The sequence below is a fragment of the Rhagoletis zephyria genome, unplaced genomic scaffold (genome assembly GCF_001687245.7).
Source record: "Rhagoletis zephyria isolate East Lansing unplaced genomic scaffold, Rhagoletis_zephyria_1.1 Rzeph_scaffold_00253, whole genome shotgun sequence".
Classification (NCBI taxonomy): Eukaryota; Metazoa; Arthropoda; class Insecta; order Diptera; family Tephritidae; genus Rhagoletis; species Rhagoletis zephyria.
In genome coordinates this window covers 117,555-140,342 of record NW_016157337.1, presented here as the reverse complement: position 1 = coordinate 140,342, position 22,788 = coordinate 117,555, and the positions used below count along the sequence as shown (strand labels likewise).

Genomic DNA, 22,788 nt, shown 5'->3' with positions numbered 1-22,788 from the left:
GAAGGATGACATTCGAGGATGTGGTAGTTAACATATTTTTCAAAAATAAATATTGGAAACTTCCAAGGATATTCAAGGATAAAGTTTCAAAAGGACATTTTCAATATTTATTAGTCCTGGTGCACCCAAAAATACAATTTTATTCTATTCTACAGAATTTTTCCTTTTAATTGATACTCATATTGTTATTCTACAATGCACCGAATCTTTTGAATAATTTTTTTATTCAATCATATCCCAGAAATTTCAAAGTCCTATTAAAAAAAAATTCTGACGTCAGAGGGAAAAACTAAAAACGCAGTTTTACTATATTTGGCTCCCAGTTTAGTGAATATATTGATTTTCTCTATGTAAAATTGACTATCGCACTGTGTATTTTGTAACAATTTTGGCCTTGTCAAAGAACGCAATCCTCTCCTATTAGACGCTTATCATCAGGAATAATCACGTCTTTCAGCAAGTTAAGGTAAACTTTGGAATTAGTTTTGCCTTCAAGCACTACTATTGTTCATATCTACTTATGAACAGCAACACGCATATCCATACATGTATGTATGTGCATACACTTGTTGTCCATGTGTTGCATCTTGGTACCGTGCAGTAAAATTTAGAGACAGTCTGTTAAAGCGCTATTTCCGCTCTATACATTTCAGAACTATCTTTTGGTGTGATAGTTGCGCTCTGTTCAGAAGTAACCCTGTAGGGAAACCGCGGACTAGTGAATCAAATTTCTAGTTCCGTACTAGGTCTTTATCGCCAAAAAGGAACTAGTCCGATAGGAACTAGATCCCCAACAGTCCAAAATCGGCGAAAAGTGGTACTTTTAAAAAACTAATTTTTTCAGTTTTTTCACTAGAAATCTATATCTAAAGTGACGAAAATCTATATCTAAAGTGGTTCGGAACTATAGAAAAAGGGATGCAGAACGAACTAGATCTTATTTGTCGAATTTAGAACTAGTTTGGAACTATCGAATAAGGGATGCAGCGGGGGCTGTTTAATTTACATAGATATGTGTTCGGCGGCTTTTCGTTCAAATACGCTTCTATTCTGTGCTTCGCAGATGCTTTTTAATAGCTTGGTAATACAAAACTAAGATTTGTGTTAACATTTCAACATCTTGGGACCGTCTGGAATCTAAGAAATAACAGCGAGCACCTCTGCAAGCTCAACTACAACTAAAGGTATGTAAACGTACATTTCTTACAATCATTAAAAGAAATTTAATTTCAAATTGAAAACACATTTCTTCCAAAATAACTTACAATAAATAAAAATAAAATCGTACACACGGAAGAACCAAAAAGATTGAAAAATCATGATACTTTTTTCTTTCGTCTGCCGATTTTAGAACTGGTTCGGAACTATAGAATTTAGGACTAGTTCGGAACTATCGAAAAAGGGTGCAGCGGGGGGCAATTGAGACTTCCTAGGACACCGCCATGTTAAATTCACCAGTTGCTTACATGCAACCTATTGTCGCAGATCTGTCCAAAACGGATAAAGTTCAGAAAAGAAAAAATATCCAGTAATTTGGTTTAAATACGTTTTCTCATAAAAAAACTTATTGGCCCAGAACTGTCGAAAATGGAACCAGTTCAGAACTAGTTCCAAAGTTCTGCAGAGGTGACAATTTCCTCTTCGTAGGACAATGCCATGTAAAAAGAGACAGTTGAAAGCATTGCGTTGGGATAGATCGAGAACCAGTACCGCCTCTAGCGCAATATCCTGCAGGGTAGGTACAATGGCAGTATATACGTATGTTTTGGTGTATTCAAGTGTGCGGATACGTTGCATGCATCACAAGCATATTGTCCCACGCCTTGATGCAAAGAATGTATTTACTTTCAACCTATGTACATAAGAAATAAGCTCATAAAATATGAACAGTTATAACCTTTTGTATATAAGCGGATTGGCCATCCCGGTTAATTCAGTATGTATTAAATCGAAAGCTGAACCTGTCATTGAGTCGGGAAATCATAAATTCGAGTTTTATTTTTTTTTCATGGTGCCGAAACCCGGGACAGTCGCGATTCTGTAAGCTACAAATTTTAAGCGAACCAAGAATCAGCTAACGAGTGAATCGGTTTAATACTAAGATTAATAGAGCGGTGAATAGCGAGTCCGGTTTAAAGTAAAATGGACGCTGTGTATCGAGCCACTTGTCGTACACAAGTTACAAAATTATGCAACGCGATTTCCGATTATTTAAAAACCCTTGATGGCATTACGTTTGAGGATGCAACCGATGCATTCCGAGTAGAGTCGGAATTGAAGGTGTATCTGGGGCGTTTGAAAAATGCTCATGGAAATTTAAAGAAAGCTGATGAAGTTAAGCGTGCAAACGTCAAAGATGACGACATGCAAAGAGAGTGCGAAAACGTCATTGAATAAGATGACAAGGCTGTAGCAATGGTGGCCGAAATAGAACACGTGTTTAGCACCCTCTTCAAGCCTCCTCCTGGAATCCCTAACGAAATTCCAAACGTGTCACGCAGTTCGGTAAACGAAGACAGTCGCGAGTATGTGGGTATAAAATTGAAAACATTCGAAATCAAGAAATTTGATGGCAAATTTGAGAATTGGCTTCCATTTTGGGAGCAATTCAGACACGCCGTGCACGAAAATCGAAAGCTTTCATCAGCCCTTAAATTTAATTATTTGAATGAGGCGTTGGTCGGTAAGGCTGCAGAAACCATTGCTGGTTTCACTCAAACTGAGAAATGCTACGCAGAGGCCATATCGATTTTGTTAGAAGAGTATGGCAATACCGATAAAATAGTAGAAAAGTTCCTACAAAAGCTGATAAACTTAAAGATGGTAGGTACATCAACTGATATATCTGGGCTTCGCCAGTTATACAACGACGTGACTTCCACTATAAAATCCCTTAATGTGCTATAAGTGCCCTCCTCCCGATACGATATAGTGCCGAAATCGGTACTCCTTAAGGCGATATCGGCAAGTATGCGAGTGCAGTATCACCGCACCATTGGTAAAGGGTCATTGTCATGCACCTTAACAGAAAATGGTAATAGCACAGAGCTTAATAGCTCACAACTTAATCGACAAAGAGAGGAGCCTTTGAAATTCCTTCTTAATTTTATAAAAGTAGAATTGGAGTCATTAGAAAAGTCGCATTTATCGGACCGAAAGGAAAACAACGACAACCAAAGTCAAAAGGTTAAACTGCGTAAATATATAGGTACGGCTGCAAGCTTATTTACAACTGCTAACGGCGGTCTGCAATGCATTTTGTGCAAAGGAAACAATCACGCCACTAAAAATTGCAAAGCTACCATGAGCATCGATCAAAGAAAGCAGTTGCTCCGGCAAGAGGGGAGATGTTTTCGGTGCGCTAATAAAAACCATAATTCGAGATTTTGCAAAGCTCAGTTGGTGAGATGCGAAGTATGTAACGGCAGGCACATTACACCTATGTGCGAGCGATCTAAAGAGATTACAAATAAGGAGAGACCGAGTGAACAAAATGGCCACAAAAGTGAGAACCAAAACATTCCAGCAGAAAAGGGAACAAGTGAAAGCGAAATAGCGCCTGCAGCTTCCAACAGATTAACATCCCTGCAAAAAATTGTGCGACTAATATCTAAAGAGAGTATTCCGAGATTACTCTCAATCGGGTACGATTGGGCATTAATTAGTCGCACCTAGTCTCANATATCTAAAGAGAGTATTCCGAGATTACTCTCAATCGGGTACGATTGGGCATTAATTAGTCGCAACTAGTCTCATACGGGTAATAATGGAGGTCAATTAGTCTCGACTCATCTCTTATGGGTATAATTGGAGATCATTTAGTCCCCAACTCATCTCTAACGGGTACTATTAACGATTTAATGATATGTACGCACTTAGTCAATGAAATTTCATTTGCGGCGTTGGCACACAGAGAGAGTATTCGTCTAACCAAACTGAACAACCCGGTTCGAACCTCAGCTGGCGCAAATTTTTATTTTTTAAAAGTGACTACTCGCTTTTTGTACCCTTTTGGGTATAAAGGTGAACAATTAGTCTCTTCATAGGACATGGTCGAACAAAAGCGAACATTCATTCCATATAAAGAGATCAAAAGTGGTATTAGTCGTTAGTTTGGAGAGTGGGCGCCGGTGTTTTACACAACAAAAAGCACATCGCGTTAGGCCGGCTTCAATCATTAAAGCAGCGGCTTGTGAGGAATGCTAATAAAATTGAAGAGTACGATTCAAGAGTTAGAGACCTGGTGCGAAATGGCATCGCTGAAGTAGCCCCTAAAACATCGGTTAACAGCAAAATTTACTATATGCCTCACAGACCTGTGTATCGTGAGGACAAAGTGACCACAAAAATGAGTATAGCGTTTGATGCGTCATCGAGTGAGAAGGGTGCTCCTCACTAAACGACCACCTTAGTCCTAGAGATAATCTCGTGGCAAATTTAATGGCTTCATTAGTTCGATTTCGCTCTAACAAAATTGGGCTTGTAGCATACATCGAAAAGGCATTTTTGCAAATCGGGCTGGCCGAAAATGAACGCGATTCTCATAGGTTCCTCTGGTATGAATGCATTCCGAATGTTAATAACATTTCTCCATGGATAGTGGAATATCGAATGACATGAGTGACTTTCGGCGTAGCGTCAAGTCCATTTCTGCTAGCAGCCACAATTCAGAAACATTTAGAGAGCTGCAAGCCACAGTATGGCGCCCTATGCGATAAATTAAAGCATTCGTTTTACGTTGACGACTTGGTATTCAGCATGCAAAATCGAGACTCAGGAACTGAGAGGAACTAAACGCAACGTGATGAAGGCGATGGCAAAAATTTATGACCCGTTGGGGCTATTGGGCCCATTTATCGTAAGAATTAAAATACTACTGCAAGATGTATGGAAAATGAGTTTAGAGTGGGAACAGGTGCTGGATAATGCTTTGTTAGCGAGGCGAGGCGAGTAGCGCAGGTTGGGAAAAATGCAGCGAACAGCGAGCTTAGTCTGCCAAAATTAGAGCTAACTGCCGCTTTAATGGCAGCCAGACTCAAAGAGTTTTTGGTAAATGCACTGGATTGCAAAATCGATGCTATATGTCTGTGGTCTGATTCAATAATAGCCCTCAGTTGGATTTGTGGCCGTGGCAAGCAAGTGAAACCTTATGTGAAGGCGATAATGTGCGAAATTAACAGCCTGACTAATATCTACGATTGGCGACATTGTGAAGGTATAACCAATCCCGCAGATTTGCTTACGCGGGGGGGTTAGGGCCAGTGTATTGTCAGCATCGGATCTATGGAAATACGGACCATTGTGTTTGGCAGAAGAGAAGTGTGCTTGGCCGGAAAAATCGACATAATCCAATCTGATACCCTGATGGTGAACGCCGAGTACGAAGACAGCGATAAGCAAAATCCGATTTTGTAAATAAATGATTTTAGCAGATTGAAACGTCTACTTCGTGTATCAGCATTTCTTTTCCGTTTTTTAAATAATTTGAAGGCGGGTACTCGTAGGATGCATAAACACCGAAGAGCATTGCAATCAATTTCCGATGTCGAAGAGCTCACATTTAATGAGCTACGAGTGGCAGAATTGTATTGGGTAAGATACTCTCAAAACTCCTACTACAGTGAGGAAGTACACGCACTGAAAAACGGGCTGTCAATCCCATCGAATTCATCAATTTTGACGCTGAATCCAATACTTATTAATGGCATAATGGTGCTCACGGGACGGCTTCTAGGAACCGAATTGCGTAACACGCTCAATAATCCTATAATATTGCCAAAACGTTCTCGTTTCAGCCAGTTAATAGTAAATGACGCACACTATGCTACTTTACACGGAGGTGTCAATGCAGTGCTCACTCACGTTCGGAAATGTATAGGATAGTACAAGGTAGGCAACTCATTAAAGGCATATTGCAGCGCTGTGTAACCTGCAAGCGTTTTCATGGTAAAAGTGCGTCTGAGCCGTGGACAACACTACCGGTTGAGCGAGTATCGACGACTAGACCCTTTCAAACGACCGGTGTAGACTTTGCTGGCCCCTTTTACGTACTAAATGATGTTGATAACTTCCATATAAAGACATACATCATGTTATTCACATGTGCGGCGATACGCGCTGTGCATCTAGAGCTAGTGAGCGACATGACAGTCAACAGCTGCCTCAGCGCTCTGCGTAGATTCATCGCAAGGCGGGCACACCTACTACTATTATATCTGATAATGCTAGAACATTCAAACGCGCTCATTTAGAGCTGCAGAAGCTTGAACAGCTCCTGAAAAGAAACGAAATCCAGCAGCTGGCTGCCCAACGTGGTATAACCTGGAAATATATACCAGAACGAGCGGCATGGTGGGGAGACTTCTGCGAGAGGTTGGTCAGAAAAATTCTTTAAAAGCAGCTATTGGAAGAGCGTGGATGTCAAGTGATTAGGCCTTAAGCCTAAATATTTCCAAAAGATAATGCACCACCCTAATGTGTCATTCACATATGTGTACATTTATGCATGCATACTTGTACACATGTATATATATTATATATTCGCGCCGTTAGTTTAAGTTTCCCGCCGGATAAAGTATCTTTCGTTGAATTTCCCCTCAATGTCTTTTCTTTGTCCGGCGGTTCGAACGAAAATCACGGCTTTAGATTTTTCACTTTCACATCGGGAGACCAAGGAGAAAGAACTGCAGCTACCAGGCCACATTAGTTACAGGTAAAACCATTGTAAACCAATATTATACCTCAATTCAAACACTTGGACAATTAATAAACCCATTAAACTAAAACGAGTTTTATTTGTATTTTTTTCCTCATTTTTCAAACCTCATTGTGACAACTTTGCGCACCACACTTGAGCCGCACTGCGTCACATTGACGTGTTTATTGGTCCTTCGAGCCGGATATGAACCAGCGACCTATGGATATACATTCCACTTCCTTATATTAGGAAGCATCCCACGACTAAGAGATTTCTTGTTTTTCGTTTATTTTCTTCTAATAATGATGGTTCTGACCCGGATTTCCCCGAGTTGATCTGGTTACAAATAAACGACCATCAACAGATGTTAACCCAAAATACCCATAAATTGCAGAGCAGTTAACTGCTTCATATAAAAAATGAATCACGAACAGTAAAAAACTAGCAAGTTCCGTGAAAATATTCAAAATGCAAACTTTTCTTCAATTTGCTGGTTTTTTACTAGGCTTGGTCGACGGAGATTGTGCTGATTGACCCTGCCTGACCAATGATCCTTTCTTACTATTACAAAAGAAGAGAGCGTTGGTAAGCAAAACGACTAACTTGGGCAGGCAGAGTGTTAAGCACATCGTTATAATCACCCGCCAAAAAATTAAGAATCAAGAATGATAATTATAATTTTAAAACTCACAGATATCTGGTTCAGTTGTCATTTTTGTAGCCAGAGTCGTCAGGCTGCTTTTCCTTGTAGTCGCTTCAGCCGCATGGTTTCTTTATTCGCGCACCCCTTAATAAAATACAAATGAATTAGTTTCAAACTGTTGGATATAAAAAAATGGGAGAATTAGTAGATTGTTACCAAAGCAAAGGAGCTTCTATCAAACCGATCCCACGAACCACTATGATGGTCTTGCTGCCAGAAAGTATAAGGATTGAAAGGTGCTTATATTAACGACACAAATCCAATCATTGTTTCCTTTCCCCATTAATTCCACACTGCAGGAGGTGCTGGGCTTGTTCAATTGGCAATCACCAACGCATCCAGATTAGAAAATAATAACTGTTTATGGAGAAAATTACGATCATATACCAACATCACTTAAAACTCGTTCGTAGGCGTGGCATTTTAATGTGCTGTTAAGGCGTCGAGACATCGAATACGGGACATATATAGAACAGTAAAAGAGATACAGAACATTTGGCGTCCCGTATAAAATAAATAAATTTCCAGGGCAATGGGTCAAAAAAGAGGGCTGTCCGGTATAATACAGGACAGATGGTCACCGTACAAGTATAGAAACACTTTAATTTTAATATTTATGCATAAATTTACATGTACTAAATCCCGGGAGCTTTTAATTTCAAGTTATATTTCATTACAATGCATCACCGTCGTTTGAACATTATACTCGTATTTGCGCTATTTACTGTTACTGAAATTGCAGGTCTTACGACGCGACTTTTTCAAATTTTCATATGCTATATTCATTCATATTGAAGTTATTAGTAGCGTTCTTGTACGCGATAGTTTGTACCAGTTTGTACTAACTATCACGTTTTGGTGTTCTTGTACCCAAAAAAAATAATTAAAAATGATTTTAAATAAAGTGCATTTGAAAAAGTAACCACGTACATTTTCTTAATTACCACTTCTATTTACATCTGCAGTAGCACTCCATAGAGGAAGGACGAGCTCTACCTTAATGAAGGCCGACGCTGCTGCCCGATTTTCTCATTCATATCAAGACTTGGAACACATTTGTTTGTAAAACTATGTGCGCTTGGTAGCTGAAACGTGGCCGATATTTAGATGTTGCTTACCGCAAGGGGGCCGGGATGTTTAGGCCTTAAGCCTAAATATTTCCAAAAGATAATGCACCACCCTAATGTGTCATTCACATATGTGTACATTTATGCATGCATACTTGTACACATGTATATATATTATATATTCGCGCCGTTAGTTTAAGTTTCCCGCCGGATAAAGTATCTTTCGTTGAATTTCCCCTCAATGTCTTTTCTTTGTCCGGCGGTTCGAACGAAAATCACGGCTTTAGATTTTTCACTTTCCCATCGGGAGACCAAGGAGAAAGAACTGCAGCTACTAGGCCACATTAGTTACAGGTAAAACCATTGTAAACCAACATTATACCTCAATTCAAAACACTTGGACAATTAATAAACCCATTAAACTAAAACGAGTTTTATTTGTCTTTTTTCCTCATTTTTTAAACCTCATTGTGACCACTTTGCGCACCACACTTGAGCCGCACTGCGTCACATTGACGTTTTTNCATTCATATTGAAGTTATTAGTAGCGTTCTTGTACGCGATAGTTTGTACCAGTTTGTACTAACTATCACGTTTTGGTGTTCTTGTACCCAAAAAAAATAATTAAAAATGATTTTAAATAAAGTGCATTTGAAAAAGTAACCACGTACATTTTCTTAATTACCACTTCTATTTACATCTGCAGTAGCACTCCATAGAGGAAGGACGAGCTCTACCTTAATGAAGGCCGACGCTGCTGCCCGATTTTCTCATTCATATCAAGACTTGGAACACATTTGTTTGTAAAACTATGTGCGCTTGGTAGCTGAAACGTGGCCGATATTTAGATGTTGCTTACCGCAAGGGGGCCGGGATGTTTAGGCCTTAAGCCTAAATATTTCCAAAAGATAATGCACCACCCTAATGTGTCATTCACATATGTGTACATTTATGCATGCATACTTGTACACATGTATATATATTATATATTCGCGCCGTTAGTTTAAGTTTCCCGCCGGATAAAGTATCTTTCGTTGAATTTCCCCTCAATGTCTTTTCTTTGTCCGGCGGTTCGAACGAAAATCACGGCTTTAGATTTTTCACTTTCCCATCGGGAGACCAAGGAGAAAGAACTGCAGCTACTAGGCCACATTAGTTACAGGTAAAACCATTGTAAACCAACATTATACCTCAATTCAAAACACTTGGACAATTAATAAACCCATTAAACTAAAACGAGTTTTATTTGTCTTTTTTCCTCATTTTTTAAACCTCATTGTGACCACTTTGCGCACCACACTTGAGCCGCACTGCGTCACATTGACGTTTTTATCAAGTGAACTCGAAACTTTACTCAGAGAGGTCGAAGGAGTAGTCAATGGAAGACCACTTACTTACATCTCGAATGACTCAAATGATATGGAGCCATTAACTCCAACACATTTTTTGATAAATTGCAATTCTACAATTTTACCCACAGATTTAAAGATCGTGGCAGTTACGTCAAGCCTTATTAAAGCAATATCTGAAGAGATGGCGTGAAGAATATCTTCAACAACTGCGATCCATTCACTACAACAAGACTGAAAAGTCGTACAGTATTAGAATAGGTGATGTGGTCTTGATCCACGACGATAACAAACCACGTCTCCAGTGGAAGCTGGCAATTGTGCAAACCGTGTACCAGGGGCGCGATGGCCGCGTTAGGGCGTGCGATATCCGTCTTCAGAACGGACAGGTGCTAAAGAGGCCAATCCAGCTGCTCTATCCACTTGAAGTAAGGACTTCAATTGACGGGCCCGAGGATGTTGAAAATTAAATTTAGTTACATATGTACATACATACATCTGGAGATGCGAATATGCTTTGTTGCTTACTATTGTTCTCTTCTACCTACATTTGTATGTATGTATGTATTTACTTTCAACCTATGTACATAAGAAATAAGCTCATAAAATATGAACAGTTATAAACTTTTGTATATCAGCGGATTAGCCATCCCAGTTAATTCAGTATGTATTAAATCGAAAGCTGAACCTGTCATTGAGTCGGGAAATCATAAATTCGAGTTTTATTTTATCACTTCGGTATGAGATGCTTGAGTGCATGATTTGTTGCTCACGTTTATGTGCACAGCCAAAAGTACGAAATATGCATTGCATTTAAAATCTCAATATGTGAGGCGACCTTGGACAGTGTCTGGATGCGTGTTGGTGGTTAATTCGGTTTAAGTTATAGTATGTGCATAGCACCATGGAAGTGTTATGTACAGTAGATTAGTTATGTAGGCAGTTAGGTTTTGAATATTATATAAATAAAGAACGCTACTCTCTAGCGGTGTGATTCTCTATTAGAAACTCGATGGTTTCACTTCATAGCGGGCTGTCATCCATGATGCGTTTTCATGGCGACCCCGACGTGATCGCGTAGTGTATTAATTAAAAGTTTTATTTACATACATCGCGTCGCGAATATATATACGGTTGCAAATAATAATACATAATAATAAAATGGCAACCTGCAATGCTGGAACAGGGAGGATCGGCATCGAAGTGGACTGTTCATCGGGGGAAGTCACCAAAGGGCAGCAAAAGCTGCCCAACAAGGGTAATGGTTGCAGGGCAAAAAATGGGCCTGAAGAATGGTCGTTCAGGTTACATAGCTCATGCAAAAATAAATCGGCAGAAGTTGAAGTTCTTAGCGGTGCAGAACGGAAACTTAAATTCTGGTTGAGAGAATTCAACAGAACTGTCGAAAGATATTTAAAAAATAGAATTCCAAAAGCGGGTATTTGGGAAGACTACAAGAAGGCTAAAAATACCTATATTGAATATATGAGTGAAGCCTAAAATAACAATTTAGCAGACTTATTTGATCAAATAAGAGCTAAGTTTGACGAGGCATTAGATTTTGTTCCAGGGAACATTTTTTCTTGTGATAATCTGCCAAAATAAAGAGTTCCAAATTCCCTTGGGACTATGTTCGGAGTAAAGCTGAAATAAAGCCTCTGAACTTCGGTTATGTGAAATGCCAACAAAAGGCAATAAGTCCACAGGTTGGGTCTAAATTTTCCAATCCGAAAGAAATAGTGGTGAATAAAATACCACAGAATACAAAAGGTGTTTACCTTCAAGACAACGAAGTAGTGAACAACAAAGACCTAGCTAAAGAAGCTAACAAGACATTTCTGATAAATTATTTTAATAATAATGGAAAACTTAAATTAATGAAAAAATTTTACTATTTCTCGTTTCAGAAAGATTGAAAGGAATCAGATACGCAAAAACAGTTATCAGTAAATTTAGAATTCAAAAAATTAACGCCTTGCAATCGAAAGGCGCGTATGGTAACAGAACGTATTAACGAAACCAATACACTTGGTATAAAGGCGGACGGAAGGACCAACAATGGATTGTGTCAACAGCGGCTGACATTGTTTGTCCTTTTTCACCCACCGAAACTAATATCAAATCAATTTCAAAGAGTGAAACGAAAAGTCCAGCCTAAAGCTATAGTATTAAATTAAATATTTTATCTTTAAATACATTGGTAACATTTTGTAAAGTATGTAAGCCAGGAAAAGTCTTCAAGGAGGGGGTCGTGGTAGAACTGGAAAAGACAACTCGAAAAAATGTCGGGTATGCCGCACGAAATAGGGGTAAAAACAGCAGCGTTGACAACAATAACACCAACAAATCGTGCAACAGCCTGGGCAAAAAGATACCGAAGGAAAAGCGAAGTGAACCTGAACCACGTAACAAATATCGTTGCGATAACTGTTTCGCATATCATGGAATTGACAGTTCGCCTGCGGTATCTCATCGCAAAAATAGATGTGCATTAGAGGTAACAAAATGAAAACGAGGTGGTTGCCGAAAGTTGGTGAAATTACTGTCATTATTTTGCCTTATATGGAGCAGCGTCAACGCTGCAGGAGAAGAGCCTCTTCAACATTTGCACTACCACACCTCCGAATAGAATAGGAAAGTATCTTAAGTATAATTTTGAAGACACAAACGATAAATAAGAGACATTTACTAAAATAATGTTTGAAGCGTAATTTAAGAAAAAATTGAGAAAATTATATATTTTGAATGGCTGGACCCAAGTACATATGTATATATCATTAAAATTTCCCAGATGTTATAGACTACATATATATATGTATGTACATATGCATATTAATCTAAATATTTGTATTGAAACTTAGTAGTTTCAACAGGGGCAATATGTTCATATCTACCCTGTAGTCAAATGTACTAGTTGTAAACTACCTCACAACTAGTGTGAACCGCATACCCAACTGGTCAGCCAACTATCTTTTTTCCATGCAATCAACTGGTATTTTTAACATGGGGATGTCGTACGAGATGGCAATTGTCAGATTTCGGTCCGAAATATACCAGCCTCATATTAGTTCAAAATATACAGAAAAATACTAGTCCAATTATGGACCAAAACCACTACTTTTGAAGTACACTTTAATACATTACATATTTTTATTTAGCAGCCTTAGATTTGCCAATAATTAGTGTTAAGTTTTTTGAGTATTAATTAAAAGGAAAAATAAATACATAAATATTTCAAGCTTTCGAACAAAAATTTAAATGCATTTTTCATTAAATGTTATTAAAAGTAAAAGCATTCAGGTACAATAAATACGGGAACGTCTCATTACGCTGCATTGCAAAATTCTACATCGCAAAATTCTGCAAAGTGTTAAAAAATTCTACTCGATCAAAATTCTGTATTTTTTTAATTCTGCTTTTTCAAAATTCTGCTTTTGAAAGTTCCAAATTTTGAAATTCTGTCTCACAAAATTCTACTTTTCGCACTTTCGTCTTTCAAAATTCTGCTTTTGTGGTAGATAAAATCTGACAAAATTTACCATATTCGCATCTTTGGCTGTGTGCCAATCGGTAACTTTTTCTCCGTGGTGAGACGGGTTGGAAAAATTTACTATGGTGTACGAATAAATTGAATTTTGCTGTGCCAAATGCAAAGTAAAATTTTGACAATTGAAAAACCAAACAAACGCTCGTGCGAATGCTTTATTTTTGTGTTCGCGGAATTATTTTTTTTTAATTGATATCTACTTTATAACTTGCAAGTAACGTACGCCTTTTTATGCTTTTTTCAGCTTTCATTTTGATTTTGAATCTTTAATACCTCCAAACAATATTAGGTTTGTTCCACAAGCTACTCGAAGTTACTTCGAGTTGCACATACATACGCGTTCCACAAGTAAGTTTTAGAGTTTCTTTGATATACGCTCACAGTTTGAACCTTGCTCGACTTTTTCTACAAGTAGAGTGTGGAACAAACCTATTATGTATGTACATATATATATATTTAGAAGCTGTCAAAATTTTATGTTTGTATTCACCACTGATGTTTGTATTCACCACGAGAAATATTAAATTTTTGGTTTGATCCGTCAAAATTCCATCTTCCGACTTACATAAGTAATTTCGTTTATAATAGTTTTTATAAGCTGCTTCTTTTTAATTTCTTGTTATCTTTTCTGGAAATTTGAGATTTTGCAAAAAAAAAGTTCTGTAAATTCAATACAAGATTATAGAAACTGGGAATTGCTTCCTACAACAACTACTTTTTGCGGCGATGCCACCCTTCGCCACGGTTTTACGTTCTAGAAAAGGTTTCCGATACATGCTGTCATGCACTGACCAAAACTAAGGAGAATATTTCGCGATATGATTAATTCAAGTTATACAAGTTTTTACAAACTAATTAAAAATACTGAAAATCAAAATTCTGTATTAATATATAATGTAAACAAAGTTAAATAGGACATGGCATTACTTTGAAAAAGTGCGCACTTTTTAAAGTAATGACATGTCCAATTTAACATTGTTTACATTATATTTTAAAACAGAATTTTGTAATTCAGTATTTTGAAAAGCAGAATTGTCAAAAGCCGAATTTTCAAAAAGCAAAATTTTCAAAAAGCAGAATTTTGAGAAGCAGAATTTCGTGTTCCGAATTTTGTAGTACCAGAATTTCGATACCAACCCCAATAAATACTATATTTTTATCTTTTTTAATAATATTGAATATGGAAAAGGAAACATTTTAGTTAAAAATAAAACGAATACTTTAGTTCATTTTTGAGTGAACTAAAATAAGAATAAAAGTTTTCATTAAAATAAATTAAATTCATTAACTTTGCACATTTCAGTCCTTTCTTTATAAAATATTTTAAAAGTAATAATTTATGCTTAAAATTTGAGATTTGGATACGAATAAAGTAAATAAATAATTCAACCAGTTATTAAATATTCTTAATTTTTGTCTATACTTTGGCTTGTTGATTGATAATTGAAATTAATCAAATAATTATATTAATCATGTAGTTAAAAAAGTAAAAAATAATTGAAACTAATCAAAAATAACAAAATAATGATGTAATTAAAATTAACGAATTAACTCAAAAATTTGTTTAACTAATTAATCATTAAAAAGGTGCTAATATCGGTATTTCAACTTTAAACGGTTATCCAAAAAACATGCTTTAATTAATAATCATTGTGAATATTAAACATTATTTAACAGGTATGGTACAATTGCGAGTACGTACTCGCTTTAACGGTTTACAATACCAATAACCCAATACCCAAATAAAAGTTACAATATTTTGTGTACTCTATTGTATTAAACTGTCGAAGTCAAATAAAACCGGGAATGAATAAATCATTTTGTACTTGGTAAAAGTCTCGTCATTTTCGAACTAGTTTGGTTTCAGTCAGGAAATTCTAGTTGTAAACTAATATTTTTCCTGACTAGTTTGGGGTTTCACCGCAGGGTACTTATGAACAGCAACACGCATATCTATACATGTATGTATGTGCATACGCTAGTGTCCATGTGTTGCATCATTGTAGGTACAAGGGTTGTTGCCAATATTCGCATTCGCAACATCGGAGCTTCCGCATTAATTTTAACATTCGCATTCGCTTTCGCATCCGCAATAATCAATGCGGAGCTTTTGCGAGAGCGAATATTTTGCAATTTTTTTTTTGCTTAATTATTAACAAAATTTTCGTGATTTGCTTTTGATGTTATAGGCGGCATACACGGTGCGTCTGATTGGATGGTGTTTGTGAAAAAAAATATGTGTTAGTTACACCAACATGACTCCCGGCATGACTCTGAATGATTCAACTGTGTGTAGTCGAAGGCGAGTCAACACGCACACAAATGACTCGTGAGTCAGACGTACCGCGTATGCCACCTATTACATATATTCGTTTGAATAATTTCAAATGGGGCTCTTTGGGGAATTTATTTTTAGCAAACATTTTAAAAACAGTAGTTTTGTTTACTTGTTGGATAATATTTCTTTCATAGGGATATACACTGGATCCTTGGCTAAAAACTTCTGTGGTAAAACTGTCCCTTCTTTGCTATTTAATGTCAATGAGTAAGCTCCTTCAATAGGGATTTCCAGTAGAAATCCAGTAGAATCAACGTCTAGCTATAAAGAGAATTGATGCTCAAATAATTAAAAAGCTATAGGTCTGACCTTTAATTAGGTAAGAATTACGTAACTATCTGTTATTCAAATGCTTATAAAAAAAACGGGGTGCTTTAAAAAAAACTAACAATATTCTGATCCGATTCGGCTGGCAGACACGACTTTGAAAACAGAATTTTGTTCAAAAATAATAATCTATTTTCCATGTCCACCTATTTAGCTGGCTATAAGCACCAATTTTTCAAAGCAGTCGCAGAAGAAAGTATTAAAAATGAATTACAAAAACTAAAATCGAAAAGTTCTGATAAAGTTACAGGTTCTCCAAATTCTGAAACAACTTGACATATGTATCTGGTTTGGCTTGTAAGCGCTGTTTAAACAACGATCTCGCCATTATGCTGGATTCTAATTGTTTTTTAAAAAATCCGCGGATGTTAGCTGTTAGATATTTGCATCCGCATTCGCATCCGCGGATGTCTAAAATTTCACATCCGCAACATCCCTAGTAGGTACAAATGCAGTATATATGTACGTATATTTTGGTGTATTCAAGAAACTTTTAGTTGAAAGCAACAATCGCCTGGTGTGCACGGCCTTTGAACTAATCGCTTGCAATGAAGTTGTGGGCTAGCCAACTTTTGATTTAAGTAATCGCCTCTAAAATTTCCTCATGTGAACACCGTTTAACTCTCCCATGCTTTCCGTTTACATGCAGCCTTCTACGAATAGTGGAGAGAGTAGGTGCTGTTTTACCTTCTGATGCGAGGTGGGCGTGGATTTTCGGAACAGAAAGTATTGGGTCTGCTGCTCACATGCTTTTTATTCGAGTAGTAGCTTTTTTGTTGTCATTTTCGGGCGGTCCTGGGAATATCTGCGCTCAACGCGGTCATCGTTCTTGAAGGTTTTAATAACCTTGAATATTGCCGCCGGTGTTTTATTAAAAGTTTGGCTTCTGTAAATTTACCCTTATTGTGAAGACTAATTATAGCTTTTCGCTCCCTTGTACTTAAACGCGCAAAATTAGCCACTCTTTTAAATAAAAATTAGTGTTTAACTGAAAAAAGGATGTTTCGAAGGATTTTGTAATATAACCGAAAAAATACAAAAATTGTATACTTGCAGTGTATGTAATACCTATACCCCTTACGTTTTTAACTCGTCTTCTATCAAAAACTGCTCTTTATTTAACTTTTATTAAATTATGACAATTTGCGCTTGTAGTTGTGGTATGCGTAGCAGTTCGTTTGTGCGTTTGTTGTTACAACTGCGACAATTAACACGGAATTACATATCTAGGAGTGCTTAAAATAACTACTTTTACCATTTAAAAGACAGCATGAAATCTCCAAAATTTTTTGGCTTCATTTGGTTTCATGCCAACACAGCAAATCAACAATTGAATAGTATGCAAAAAATAACATAGCATTTGCACAAAACAGGTTGCTAAAACAACTAAAAATTTTTCAAAATATTTCTTTTTCTTTTTAATTCATCAAGTACTTTAAAAGTAATTGGTATTGTTTTGTGCACTAATTTCATCTTGCGCATACCTTATAGTAATTATCGATACCAAAGTAGAGCTGGTAAACTATCGATGGTTGTGGCCAGTGGAAAAAAGCAACAATAATTCACAAGGCGAACTTAGCAGAGTGCGAAGGCAACTGGCTGAGTCAGTAGGATCGTCGGTTCGAATCCTACTGAAAGAAGTCTGGTGAGGAAATGTGGTGATTTCCGAAATAGCTATCACTTCTACCATTAAAAACAAATAATAATAATAATAATAAAAATTATTGTTGCTTTTCCACAATATTTTTTCATATAAAAACGGCCTCGAGCTCAATAAAAATTTTTGAATATAATTGTTATAAGGCCATAAAATAACAAAAACAAATTAATATTAATAGGAAAGAATTAAACCAATTTGATGCTTCCATTGCAAAATAGTATGCAGAATTGTCGAGACACTTCAATAGCTTGTTACAATTTTTATGTCAGCAGAAAGCAAATAGAAGTTGTGTACTAACTATAGCGTATTTACTCCATATAATATGTTTTTTTTTTTTTACAAAAGAAAAGTGGATTCTTTTGCATCAACTAGTGTGTTACAGAATTGTAAGTAAAAAATATTTGAATTTGACACTTCACCAAAATCACAAATGTCTCTCTAGATTACCTTTTCGCACCTCTGTGCGGCGGCGGTTTGTATTTATCAATTTATCAATAGGAAAGTATAAGTGCATAGGCATACTTTCATCCAGCAGTAATCAAACAGGTGTTGCTGACAAAAATATTATTGGGGGACTCACAACGTTGTCGTTAGTGTCGTATTGTTGTATGTCGTAAACTTTAAAAGCTTAAATAACTGTTTAGAGAACTTGAATGGACAACCAACTATTTTTTAACAACGCAAAATCTCATAATATGACTTTGGTGGTACTTTTCAAACCCTCTTAATACATTTTTTATGCGTTTAAAGTTTACGACATACAACAATACGACACTTACGACACCGTTGTGAATACCCCATATAAGTAGCAATTTTACTAGATACATAAATATTTAAAACCTAAATTAGATATCTTATTAAAACAAACATTTAACATACTGTACAAAATGGAGCTTTCACTAACTTATTAAATTACTTTGTTCAAGTTATAGATAAGAATCCTGTGGGAGGAAGTGTTTCGTCCATAAGCTCGAGCAGTTCTGTCCATGCTAACGATAATGATGGTAATTGAATTTTATTTTACTTATGTATGTACATATATGCTTAACTACAAAGGCCCACAAAATAGCATTTTCAGAAAAAGGCATGGATTGTATTTATACTGTGTCGTGTTTTTTCCAGATTAGTTCTAGCTTGCTTATTTTTCTGAAAGCTATATTGTCCATTACCATGTGAACAATTTATTTATGCAAACTAATGTCCAAGCTTTGGTACGGTATAATTTTGTTTAAGCCTAATGTGTAAAAAAGACATTTTTAAAAAAACAAACATGTTTTTGTTCATTTGTATTAACATCACTTTATTGTAAATCAAGCGGTGCCAATATAAGAGGCATCAGGTACATATAAAAATATATGGGCGTAGCCAGGTAGGGGCAGGGGGGTGCTCGGGCCGCTCCCCCCCCTAACTTTCAAATTTTCCTTATATACATATATATAAAATAGTACCCTGAAATGCCAGCTTAAATTTCATTCTGGCTACGCCGATGTATGTATAGATGAGAATATCTTAGTTGATGAACAAGTAGTACACGCGAATGATTTCACAAAAATATATACACACATATGTATTAGACGCCTCTTGAAGTAGGGTAGGGTTACAGGCCTGTAGCTCGTTCCTGTAACTCTTCTCTACCGATTATTTCTACTGGTAGAGAACATACGTCATTCTCTACTGCTCATTAGCAGTAGAGAACAAGGCGGCGAATTCATACGTGAGAGTTGTTACAGAAACAAGCTATTGGTTACGTAGCGATAGAACTACAGATACGTACTATGTATGTATGTATGTATATATGCAATAATAATAACACAGGGCAACACTGATTTTGGTGCGGCAAATGTTGTAGCTCTTTTTAAGAGACCTGTTTAAGTAAGTAAGTGGCGGCCGCTGTGGTGTAGTGGTAAACAGTGCGCGCTTCCACTCCGCAGCGCCTGGGTTCAAGCCCTGGTCAAAGCAACATCCCACAAAAATTAAAAAAAAAGGTTTCTTCTTAACAGCGTTCGCTCCTCGGCAGGCAAAAGCAAATCTCCGATTGTATTTCTGCCATGAGTCGGCGTAAAACTGTAGGTGCCCATGGGCGTCGCTACCTAGGGGCAGGGTGGTGGGAGGCTCGATCATCCCGCTCCCCTGCCCCCCCTAACCTTTGAAGTTTACCTTCTATGTAGTATACAATACTAAGAAATGGCAGCTGAAAGGAAAATTCTATGCCCGGTAGTAAAAAACATATAAATCACAATTTCAATCTTTATACAAATTTTAGGAAAATTCAGCAAATTTTAAAATTTTTAATCTGAATCTTTACAACATTTTTGGGTATGCAGTTTTCTGGCCCATACAATTTTAGTTAAGTGTAAGTTTCAACCACCTAAAAAAACGCGCTGATTTTTGATAATTGTTTTTTGAAGACTACATTTGCTGTTTTTTTATATTACTTTTTAATTTACGAAAAATGTCGTTGATTTTTTGAAATTTGTTGCTAACGGTCTCCCGCACTTTATTTCATATGAAATTCATGCTTATATGGAAAAAAATCCGTCACCAAAAAAAATTCTCAGAAATCAACGGGATTTTTTAGCCGTTTTAAACTTGCACTCCATTGGACTAAGACTGCATACCTAAAAACGTACTAAAGAATCAGATTAAAAAGTTGAAATTTTGATGAAAATTTGTGGAATTTTCCTAAATTTTGTATAAAGCTTGTAACTGTGATTTATCATGATTCAATAATACAAGGTTAGATAATTATTGACAGCCGCGGTATGTCACTCGCTTACAAAAGGTTGTGTTTGTTAAAGCTTGAGCGGTGTTTTTATAGAAAAATAACAACAAAAAAATTAGCTCGAAAAACATTACGAATATTTAACAAGTAAGAAAGTCTAAGTTCGGGCGGAGCCGAATATTAAATATCCGGCGCAAGTATTAAATGTATGTTTTTCACCTTTCCGAAAAATACCGCTACATGGTCAGCCGGGGTGTATAAATTTCGAAATATTGAAGTTTCAAGCATTTCTGAAATTTACCGTTATATGAAAAGCTTCCGTAATTTTAGTCCGATTTCAATAACTTTCAACGTTCTGCTTTTATGTGGCAAGCACAATAACAATACCGAGTTTGGCACAAATTGGTACAACGGTTACCGACATACATATATGTGATCATAAGTTGGCGGTGCCACGTCCGTTTTCCAAAATTGCATCATAAATTTATTTCTTGGTAAAGAATTGTTGCAAGCATCAACTTTCAATAAATTAGCTTTCATATTTACTGATTTATCGAATATTTCGTATTTCTCTAAATTACCGTTATATAGGATGTGAGCGCGGCTACCAAGCCATACACATGAAACCATAAGTGGGCGCGGCAACGCCCATTTTCCAAAAACTTAAAATATTGTTATTTTTCGTCTAAAAATAATTGTAAATATCAATTTTAAGTAAATAATCTTCAGTATTTACTAAAATATCGCAGTTTTCTTATTTCTGAAAATTACCGTTATATGGGGGGTAGGCGTGGTTATTGTCCGATTACGCCTATTTTCAATATCATCCGTCCTACGCCCGAAAGAAGTGCACGTACCGAGTTTCGTTAAGATATCTCAATTTTTACTCGAGTTATCGTGTGCACAGACGGACGGACGGACAGTCACCGCTTAATCGATTTCTCTTTTAATTCTGATCATATATGTATACATTTGTCTATATCTATCACGATACGTTTTGCCTGTTACAAACAACTGTTATGTGAACAAAGTTATAAGACCCTGCGCTCGGGTATAAAAAAAACACGTGGTCATTTGTTTGAGTCACGTATAAGTGCGTACTTAGTTTTTCTCTCTGACGTCAGGATTTTTCTAAAGGAGTTTGGAATTTGGAAAATATGATTATTTCAAAAAATTAAAAAAAAAAAACAAGTAAGAAAGTCTAAGTTTGGGCGGAGCCGAACATTAAATACCCGGCGCAGGTACTAAGTATATGATTTTCACCTTTGCGAAAGCTGCCGCTACATGGTAAGCCGGTGTGCATCAATTTTGAGTAAATTAGCGTCCTTAAATTTCGAAATATTGAAGTTTAAGCATTTCTGAAATATGCCGTTATATGAAAAGTGGTCGTAATTTGAATATGATTCCAATAATTTTCAACGTTTTGCTTCCATGTGGCAAGCACAATAATCATACCGAGTTTGGTACAAATTGGTAGAACGGTTACCGAGATACATACAGGGTGTCCCAGAAGTAACCTGCCAAACTTTAGGGGAAGGTAGGTGGGGGGGTGAGCTCACTGATAAACAAAAAATTTTCAGGTAAAAGTGTCACCGTTTTTGAAATATTTACATTTTTTCGAATATTGTTTATTTATATTTGGCCGTTAATTGAAAATTCTGTTGATATTTTTTTTGAGCTCAAGGCCGGGTTGAAATAAAACAATCTGTTTTTGTTGTTTTTAAATCGTCTATATTTCGACTTCAGTCTGAAGTCATCATCAGGACTGCAATAAATATCATAATTACAAAAAATGCATAAAAGACTATCAACATACTGTATATAAGCACAACTTACACATTCGGCTGCGCCTGGTAGACTAATGTGTGCAAAAATGAAAAGATTTAACAAACCAAACAATGAGACGAAATGGACATAAAAATATAAACAAATGAAAGAACAGTAATTGTAAACAAAAAATCATACAAACAACATTGCATTGGACGGCACACAGTACGACATAAATATGTATGCAAATCATCCAGCATTGCAATGTTATCATAGACGAAGTTCGGACACGGAACGAATAATAAACAATATTAGGCTTATTTGTTGTGCCTTAATATTATGTTGCGGTAGACATGGGCACAGTTTCCAGTGTCTGTTTTGAAATTCATCCTTTTATCATTAGGGGTGTTCACAATGTGGAGCATTTCTAATATAAAGCGTTTGTAGTAATTTTTCTCTTCTTCTAAAACACTCACATTATCAAAATCAGGGTAATGTCCCGTGTGTTTACAGTGTGATGACAAGGCCGCCTTGTTGTCCGAGTAAGTGTTCCTTAATTTTACGTTCGATTTGTGAGCGGAAATCCTTGTCTTAAGTTTTGATTTGGTTGT

The 22,788-nt window shown here is 36.5% G+C and overlaps 1 protein-coding gene across 1 annotated transcript in view; it reads left to right on the top strand.

Moving 5' to 3' along the window:
- Positions 1-22,788, top strand: part of Hr51 (photoreceptor-specific nuclear hormone receptor 51) — a 301,348-nt gene that overhangs the window by 196,263 nt on the left and 82,297 nt on the right. Inside the window, exon 6 of the mRNA XM_017609752.1 lies at positions 18,621-18,692. Within this exon, the coding sequence (XP_017465241.1) occupies positions 18,621-18,692 (72 nt within the window). The remainder of the gene's footprint in view (positions 1-18,620; positions 18,693-22,788) is intronic.